The sequence below is a fragment of the Triticum urartu genome, chromosome 5A (genome assembly GCF_056163025.1).
Source record: "Triticum urartu cultivar PI428250 chromosome 5A, HENAU_Tu73, whole genome shotgun sequence".
Taxonomy (NCBI): Eukaryota; Viridiplantae; Streptophyta; class Magnoliopsida; order Poales; family Poaceae; genus Triticum; species Triticum urartu.
Window position 1 is genome coordinate 45,751,672 of NC_141877.1, and position 9,419 is coordinate 45,761,090.

The 9,419-nt window shown below is 44.5% G+C and overlaps 1 protein-coding gene across 3 annotated transcripts; it reads left to right on the forward strand.

Moving 5' to 3' along the window:
- The first annotated feature begins 4,122 nt into the window (after positions 1 to 4,122).
- LOC125555578 (uncharacterized) lies at positions 4,123 to 9,010 on the forward strand. Of its 3 annotated transcripts, none has more exons than XR_015603906.1 (4): positions 4,123 to 4,254; positions 4,754 to 4,823; positions 5,311 to 7,300; positions 7,444 to 9,010. XR_015603906.1 is itself a non-coding variant. In XM_087525422.1 (3 exons), exons 1-3 carry the CDS (start codon positions 4,243 to 4,245, stop codon positions 7,170 to 7,172), a joined length of 1,944 nt encoding a protein of 647 aa, XP_087381548.1. In that variant the 5' UTR covers positions 4,123 to 4,242; the 3' UTR covers positions 7,173 to 9,010. The 3 variants fall into 3 exon arrangements, 1 of the variants encoding a protein (XP_087381548.1); XR_015603905.1 differs by having other exon boundaries at positions 5,311 to 7,653; positions 7,738 to 9,009; XM_087525422.1 differs by having other exon boundaries at positions 5,311 to 9,010.
- Positions 9,011 to 9,419: the final 409 nt, after the last annotated feature.

Consider the following 9,419-nt stretch of genomic DNA (forward strand, 5'->3'; position numbering starts at 1 on the left):
GCAAACTTAAAATAGAAGTTAGCTGCCTCTTGGAGAAAGTAAAATGGAGATACGACTTTCTAAGCTCTTGTTAGTCGAGGTCCTTCTTTTGCGGGGTCTTGTTAGTCTAGTTAGATAGGTAGGACTAAGCATTTTGATCATAGGATTGTGAAAAGATTGTTTCCGTTGAGAGATGATCTTTACTATGCCACTAGAAATATTATGTCTCCCTGAAACAGTGTGTTAGTTGTTAGTCTAGCCATGTTGATTATTTTCTGAAGCGGGTTTCATGCCAAAGAATATCCAGCATTTGATAAGGAATCGTTCCCTTACAATTTGGGATATTGCCAGACTGGTATGATTCAGTCAAATGCATATGAAGTCTTAATCTAAATTTTCCTTGCACTGTGTGCTTGCATTTGATTAAAAAATTCACTACCTTAACAGAATCTGATGTGCCGTATGACGACTCTATGAATCTGATGCCAGATGGAACTATTTATCAAGACATGATACACGACTATGTTCAGATTGTAAGGACAATATATGAAGGTTTGATTTGTCATTGTACCTGTCACTGACACAAGCACTTACTAAAAAAACAAAAACCTAACTGTTCTCTGAATAATCGTTCATGGGCAGGGGAACAATATGTGTGGTGCTAAAATCATTTATGGGCAGGGAATGGGGAGGAAGGGTGGAGAGGGAGGAAGGAGGAAGGAGGAGAGGTACCTGGGCGGGCGCGGCCGGTCGCCGGAGGGGTCGGGGTCGGGGTTGGGGTCGGGGTCGGCGGCGGCGTTGAAGGGATGCAGGGATGCCTCGGTTGGTCGTGGGGAGGTCGCGGTCGTCGTCCTGCACCCCATGCCCGGGCTGAGGTAGAGGCGGCGCAGTGCAGGGGCCGACGCGAGGAGGCTGTCGGCGACGGCGGCGACGTGGGTGGGGCGGCGGCGTAGTGGGTTGGTGGCGAGGACCGAGACGGCGAGGCGGGGCGCGGGGGTCGTCGGAGCGGGTGTGGAGCGAGGGGGGGAAGTGGAGGAAGGGACGAAGCAATCGGACGAATTAGCTAGGGGGAAAAACTTAGTAATGGCGCACTGTCTACGTGATGCTCCATTAGTATGTTTGAAAAAATGAAAAAAATTGTTACTAGTGGCGCACCATGTATCTGGTGCACCATTAGTGTCTTCCACACTAATGGCGCACCTGTACATGGTGCGCCACTGCTAAATTGTAGTGGCGCACCACATGTCAGGTATGCGATTAGTATCCATTTCATCTATAGCCCTTTTCCTAGCAGTGTTACTCTCCAACTACAATTCTATGCAAGCACTGATCTTCAAATTGAAGGTGATTATTCTTTTTAAGAAGGGAGAATGATTCACTTTGGTGTACATGATCCTATGGTCTTTTTTATTGATTGCTATGGATGTTCCTATTATATCCTCTAATTGACCAAAAACTCAATTCGGTGCCCAGGCTCATCTGCACCCGGTCAGAAAAAATAAAGAAATACTAAAACTATTTTTTTGTGTGTGATAGACAATTGTATGCGTGAGGTTCGCTCCAAACTTCAACTTATTTGGACATCTGAGCAGCTCAGCAAAAAAAACAAATCGGGTCAGAACAGTGTGTGAACAGTAAACTTTTTTACAAACCCTGAATTTGTTTTTTTTCTAAGAGTTGCTCAAATGTTCAAATGAGTTGAAACTTGGAGCGCACCTCACGCATACAATTGTCTATCACACAAAAAAAATTGGACTTTTTTAAACACTTTTAGTATTTCTTTTTCGTCAGGGGGGTGCAGATGACCTCAGGAGCAGAAACGTCACACTCCTAACTGAACCAACTTGCCATTTCATACTCATGCTATTAGATCGGGTGCTCATGCACAAGGGTTACTTCTCTTAAGGGTGTGTTACTATTTATTTGTGGTTTAGACTTGAACACATACTTTTGTTTGAAAACAACAAGTGCCAGCATCTCATGATTACGGTAACTAATTGTTCATTTAACACATGCAGATTATCAGATACAACCGGATGCCGCCACTTTGCAGTGTCAGATTTTTGTTGGTGAGCTAGCCCATGTTGTTCATGGAATGGCCTGATGTGAAAGGAAATGGGTCCATAGGTCGAGAAGAGAAGCTTTCATTTAGCATAAGTGTGGTGTTGTTGCAATTTTTTATATTAGTTAGATATTCAGATAGCCTTTGTTTGGAGGTTAGATAGTCTTATTATGAGAATCAAGTATGAAATTATGACATTCTATGAGGACTATGTTTAGGCACATAAATTATGAACCAATTATTCCTTCTTGAGAGGCGTTGTTTTTTCAGAAAAATACTACTATGAGTTCAGAATTTTAGCAAAACATGCAAGTTGTCATCTTGAGATTAGTTGTTAACTAGCATTTGAAGGCATGTGATATACAAAGAGACTAATGGGTATGTATTGTGCTTTTATATAAAAATATACAATATCACCTGTTGTGCATGTGGAATCTATCTAAAGATATAGGTTATCCTTTATCGGTATTGATCCACAAGAATGTATATGTCCCCGTTGCAACGCACGGGCAATTAATTAGTCTACCCTATTAAAGACGGGCCGTACACATTATTTGAAATTTTAAATTTTAAACTAAGGGGAGCACCACGGCCTGTGACCACCTGGTCGAACCTCGCATGTGCGTGGGCTAATCACCAAACCAGGCTACCCTTCGTGCTTTCAAAGGATAAACAATATTTATGTTGTCAGTCCTTGTAAAAAATATTTATGTTGTCAGTTCTTATGTCATGAATATCAAAAACTATATTTATGAATTTTTAAGGTTTTTCTTTGAGAGTAGTGAAACTTTTCATCGTAAAAAAATGAGGCGGCTTAAGACTACTCTCTATATTTAGGTTGAATTGACAGCTATCCATAGATAATAATAGGGTGACCAAGACTACAAATTTGCATGAAGTACCTAACTTTAAATATACCTTCCCCACGAAAGAAATTGTGTAGCTGGCTGGCCTACGGACTCATAAACTTGAAACTATACAACACACATCACTCTTATATATATTTATCTCTAAAAAACTCAAATCAATTCTATCTTTAATTAGCTAATTGACGGTGTGTATACTTAGATTGCAATGCCCACAAGGATATCTGAACAATGTAAAATACAAAGGTAACATAAAGAAATAAAAAGATACACCAGAGTATAAGCTGTTATTTTTTTAAAAGAATATACTCCTAAGTTTTTTCTTACGTAGAGCAAAAAAAAGAATATTGGACAACAAAATTTGGGTCCCTTTATAATACCAAGTATCATCATGGTCGGGTGGTTAGCAGGACAAAGGTTCGAACAGCGGGGCTCCACAATTTTTTTAGATTTCAATTTTAATTTGTACGGTCTTCAAAAGACATATACACTACAGTTGTCACATTTAAATGCGAACCATCCTTGGTCTCGTGGCCATCCATGACAGGCTATTAGCTCGGGATTATAGGTTCAATCTACACCGGCCGCATCTTTTTACATTTTATTTGTGGAATTATGCACATAAATAAATAAAATGCAAGAAAGTTATCTGCAAAAAAGCCACTGACAGGTGGGCCTAGACTGCGCTGGTACGCCACATGTGCAGGCTATATGTCGGCATCTTTTTTTATTTTTTTGTGGAATTTTGTGAGTAAATAAAAAAAATGGATGAAAGTTATCTGCAAAAAAAGCCACTTATAGGTGGACCTAGGCTGCGCTGGCAGGTCACATGTCGAGGTCATATGCCCGGATACAGTAGAAAGCACCGTATTTGCATGCCGAGATAAGTTAAGCGACCACAATTTCGTATTTTGTAAATTTTAGAATCAAATTACACATCAAACGCAAGTTCTATGACTTTCACTGATATTGACTCGCTAAAAAAAACCCAATGCCCCAGTCTACTCTATTTAGGTTCATAATTCGAACCAACCCAATACTACTCCCTCTGTCCCATAATATAATAGTGTTTTTTTACACCAGTGTAGTGTGAAAAACGCTCTTATATTACGGGACGGAGGGAGTACTTCTTTGCCTAAAAAAAAACCTTACTAGTATTTCTAAAAAGAAAACCAGTTTGCCTTACTGCTCCTCGATCCCTCATCCCCACTCGTTGCTGCTTCTAGTATTTCCCAACAAAAGTTCCGAACCGAAACGCAAGGCGGCACTCCGGTTGTTGACCCCGCCCCCGCCGTCGCCGCCGCCGGGTCTCCCTTCTCCTGCTCACAGCTGCTGATGCCCCATCAGGTATCTCACCGCGGATCTCACTCACTCATCTTCTGTTGATCCAGTTCCCCTTCCGTTTAGATCCTCGTTCCTCGGTATAGGCACCTGATTTGGTGCGTGCGTTAGGTGGAAACAGAGAGTGAATTCCAGGCCTACATAGCAGAGCAGTCCCACCGAACCATCTTTTTCCTTCTTCTTTTTATGCATATCATATCAAATATACAGTATGTCCAACACACGCATATTAGATTTCGCAACTAATGTATTTGTTGCAAGAATGGTTAACGATTACCTAGCAAACATTATAGTATGGTATTCATGAATAAATAAATAATGAAAAACAGATTTTTTTTGTTTTGCTTTACCTCGGTCTTACGAAGATGCTTATATAGTATACACAGTTTTCGATTCTGACACCATATTAGCTAACCAGGTCTTTTATGTGATGTAAACTTTGCTTTCTTTCAAACACCATGTTTTTTTTTCAGAATTATTATTAATATAGCTTCGTTCTTCCTAGAGCACTGGCAGCAACCGCATCATGGAAGGGTCGAGGGAAGACGATCCGATATGCGTCAGTGACAGCGAAGGTAAAATTCCAATGTACAAGTGCATGTCGTGTATTAAAGATAATTGTTCTCTGTCCTGAAGGCATATGGGTGGGTTATGGCATTGTATAGGTTTCAGACTCTTTGAACCTTTCTGCATGCTCTTATAACAATGATGTGAGGTGTGAGATTTGTCTGACTCTTGTATGATTAACTTTTAAGGTATCATTAACCATTCATGAATGTTTAGCCCCTCTCTTCACATGTTAGATTTTCAGATCGGCAGTAGGAGGATATCGACACCTGTGCTCAAACGGAAGTACGTATATAGTTGAGGCATTGCTTGCACCTGTATAGTTGAGCCCCTGTATGCATGTACATCAGTGGATATTGTTTAGCTGTTTGGGCTATATTCTGTTGCATCAACAGTTCTACACAGTGACTTCTACAATATCATTTTTATCCTACTCCTCAAACTAGATTCTTCCTTGTCTCATATTTTCCACTCTTATCTGTTATCCCTGGTCAGAAACAGTTCAAATGGAAACCAATGGGTTATCTCTCAAGACTCAGGAAATTGAGTCAAAAAGAAAGTGGGAGACAGCCGCAGACCTCAGCAGCCGCTTTTGCAGTAACCAACATGAAAGTCCATGGGAAGGTGGTACAGCGAAGCACATCGCATGCCATTCGTCTGGGCACCAAGGTCACTCTTCGCAAGAGTGGCCTCGATGGAATGATGGTTCGCTCACTACCACGCTAGGGGAAGTACTGACCCCCGACAAGTCTAGTCCAATATTCAGAGCATGTAAAACAAAAAACTCAGGGAAGAGATTCAAGAGAAGGATATGCTTTACATGCCGTGAAGAAGGTCACTATGACCGTCAGTGTCCTCAAAAGTTAAGAGCTATATCTGCCAACCTGTCAAAAGTAGTAGAAGAGTGGCCTCTATGGAATGATGGTTCACTCACTACCTCACTAGGGAGGCAAAGCAGTAACCAACATAAGAGTCCATGGGAAGGCCGCACAACGGAGCACATCGCATGCCATTCCTCTGGGTACCAAGGCCAATATTCGCAAGATTGGCTTCTATGGAATTATGGTTTGCTCACTACCTTGCTAGGGTGGCAAAAAGATTTCCGCTTTTGCAGTAACCAACATGAAAGTCCATGGGAAGGCGGCAAAACAGAGCACATCGCATGCCATTCCTCTGGGTACCAAGGCCACTATTCGCAAGAGTGGCCTCCACGGAATTATGGTTCGCTCACTACCTCACTAGGGAGGCAAAAAGATTTCCACTTTTGCAGTAGTCAACGTGAAGGTCCATGGGAAGGCGGTAGAACAGAGCATCAGGACAAAATGAATGGGATAATCACTTGTTTGGTCTGCGGCAAGGAAGGACATTACAGTAGTAAGTGCCGTTTCAAGGATCAAGAGCACAGAATCATTTGCACAGTCTGTGGCAAAAATGGCCACTGTAGCATGTGGTGTTGCCAGCAGAACAAGTCGGAGAGTCGCGCTTGCACCCGCTGTGGAGAGATAGGGCATACTGCTAGTACACATGGTCTCGGTTGCTCAAGCTGTGACGAATATCATCTGGATGGAGAGTGCCGACTGAGCGAAGTTAAATGCTTTGTTTGTGAATGTCAGGATCATTATCTTGCTCAGTGCCCCTTGAATTTCCAAGGTGCTCTGCGGCTTGCACTATCAAAACGAGGCAGCACATCATCTACACCTGCCAAGTGTTCCGCAAAATCAGAAGAAAAAGTACTTAGAGCCGATGGGTCTAGTCCAATTTGCTTTACGTGCCGTGAAGAAGGTCACTTTGCCTTTCAGTGTCCTCAGAACAGCCCCAGCGTGTCCGAAGAATTTGAAGAGAGCAGCACTATAGCTACAGCCACCAACCTGTCCAAAGAATTAGAAGGCCAGGACCCTGGTACTGCCAAACAATCATCAGAAACGAAGCCGATATTGTACGATCAGTGTTGCCCCTCAAAAGCAAAAGTACTGACCTCCAACAAGTCTAGTCCAATGGTTAGAACATGTAAAACAAAAACAGAAGGGGAGAAAAGGATGTGCTCTACATGCCGTGAAGAAGGTCACTATGCCCGTATGTGTCCGCAGAAGTTCGGAGCTATATCTGGCAACACGTCAAAAGAATTAGAAGAGAGCAGCACTATAGCTACATCCTCCAACATGTCCAAAGTATTGGAAGAACAGGACCCTGGTACTGCTAAACATTCATCAGATATGAAGTGGGTTCTTCGATGTGTTAGCTGTGATCAGGAAGGGCACAAGGCCAGGAGCTGTCCAACACGAGTGTTTGTATGCTCCTTATGCAATGAAGAAGGCCACAAAGCCAAGAAATGCCCTCAGAAGCGCCAGAAGCGTTAAGACTGCCGCACGAAAAGCTATCGGTTAAGCAAACAGTGATACACACTATACTGTCATTAAATTTTCAATCACGCCAAGAAGCAGCTGGGAAAGAGATGTTGACACTAAGATACAACCAAGGAAGCTTGGTAAGATACTCTCTGAGCTGAGCCAGACCTCCACCTTTGACCAAGACATGGTGTTCCCTGTTTCGCTGTCAAATCCTCGCCTCGAGTGTCTACCTCAGGGCTAGGAAGGGACCACCTGACTCAGCCTCCTTCCCTCTGTGCAGCACCATCGCCGAGTCGCTGGTCGATGGAAAGCAGGGACGAGTTGTCGCCGGAGGTCGCACAGGGGAGCCAAGGTTGGCTAGAGCAGACGCTCCTGGGCAACAGCCGGCAGAGCGTCGATGACTGTCGCAACGAGCGGCATTGAAGGCAATGTCGGAGGTCCTCACTAATGGTGTTGAGGCTCGGTCTCGGGTCTTTGTCCATGATAATAGGTATCCACCCCCTTCCAGAGGACTCGTCCACCCTGGCGATGTGCGTGTGCGGTATCCTTTGTTTGATTGTCGTTCCCGTTGCAGGCATGCTATACTCGATGAACCTTTGGACTGCTGTGGAGGTGCAGGCCATCCATAGTGCCATATCGATTCTGCATGGCGTGCCGCGTGTGGGTCGGTTTCTTGAAATTCCTAATTGGCAGCCGATTGTTCCGAGATAGCACCAGTGCATCTAGCTTTGGAGTTGTAAACTGTCCTGAGCTCAATGGTTGAACTGGATGTTTGACAAACTGTGATGAATAATGTTCTTGCTAGCTGCACTGGATGCTTGACAAGTTGTACATAATATTTTTTTTCTAGCTTCAGACACTTCAAATAAAGTTATGTAGCAATATTTTTTTCTAGCTTCAGACACTTCAAATCGGCACTGGAAGATTGTAGCAATAGACTCCAAATGTAAATATAGCTTCTTTTTTCTACAGACAACAATAAGGGCCTGTTCTGGAATTCTCCTAGCTCCACCGAATCCACGATTTCAGCTTCTGGAGCGAGCTCCTCACTTCACCCAGCGATCAAAAAACGTTCTGGAGAGACGCTGGCTTCTCCCTTCGCTGCAGCCTAGTTGGGAGGCAAAAAGCCCGTTAGGCTCCCCATTGGGCTGGCTGGAGGCAAAGATGTGCAACAAAAATTCAGTTTCCATTAACAGTACAGGGGCACCAAGTCTGACATAGGAGCTCACCTTGTGGTTTGGGCGAGGGGGCTCGGCCTCCGGGCTGCTGCTCCTGGCTCCGGCATCAATGGCGACCTGCTGAGTTCGCCATTGTCAAGGGCTCGCTGCTCCAACCTGGTGCCGGGACGTGCGCCGCTGAGCAGGGGATCCGGCGGGAAAGAGGCCAGGGTGGGCGGATCTGTACGTGCAGGAGGAGTTCTCCTCGCTCCGCAAAAATGCACTACGGCCCATCCCAGCTTCACTATTTCAGCTTCTCGGAGCTAATGCGTTCGGCTTCATTTTTCACCTGGAGTTTGGGAAGATCAGAGTGGGAGAGTTCCAGAACAGGCCCTAAATATCTTGTAAAGAATAGTTGCTAAAGCTCAGAGTCAGGGACCGTCGGTATGTTGAACTTAGGGCACTGCCAGCCCGTCTCCACAACCTGATGATGAGGCAGGAGGCGAGGGTTATCCTTGCTGGCATCGGCCCGACTCCAGGGGCAAAGAGTGCTTCTTCTGGAGGTACGACTTCTACATCAGCGAGTTGTTCCACCATGAATCCCAATGCACTTCTGGAGGCGGTGGTGCCTTATGTCCCATGTTCTACTCTTCCTTGTCAGAGACCACATCTTCACTTCATCGGCCTTATCGCCGGTACTCATGGAGACGGCGGATAGAGGACGACACGGGCTTGGACGTCGGGCGCCGCCGCCGCCGTAGGATAGGTTTAGGGCTGGGTTGTTTTTCTTGTTTTAAATGTTTGAAATGTAATGAAAACCCGCCGTGTTTGTATGAAATCCGTCATGTTTATATGACACCCGGCCTTATTTGCATGAACTTCATCCGGTTTGTTGAAAAAGAGTTTGAAATGTATGTGGCTACAGTTGGATGGCGCGCGTCCTCCCGCATCCGTGTTCGCAGACTGATCCCCCTGTTCGCGGATGGATGAGGGAGAAAATTTGCGGGCTAGATGCCCTTAGCCCATTTGTATGATTCGCTCATTGTTGTGTTGCGTGTTGTTTGTTGTAATTTCTAGCTGGTTGCGTGTTGTTTGTTGT

What these genes read in the sequence shown, in the direction of transcription:
- LOC125555578 (XM_087525422.1), top strand. An exon ending in ATGCGTCAGTGACAGCGAAG is followed by an intron (nt 4,824 to 5,310) that starts GTAAAATTCCAA and finishes ATCCCTGGTCAG; the next exon opens with AAACAGTTCAAATGGAAACC.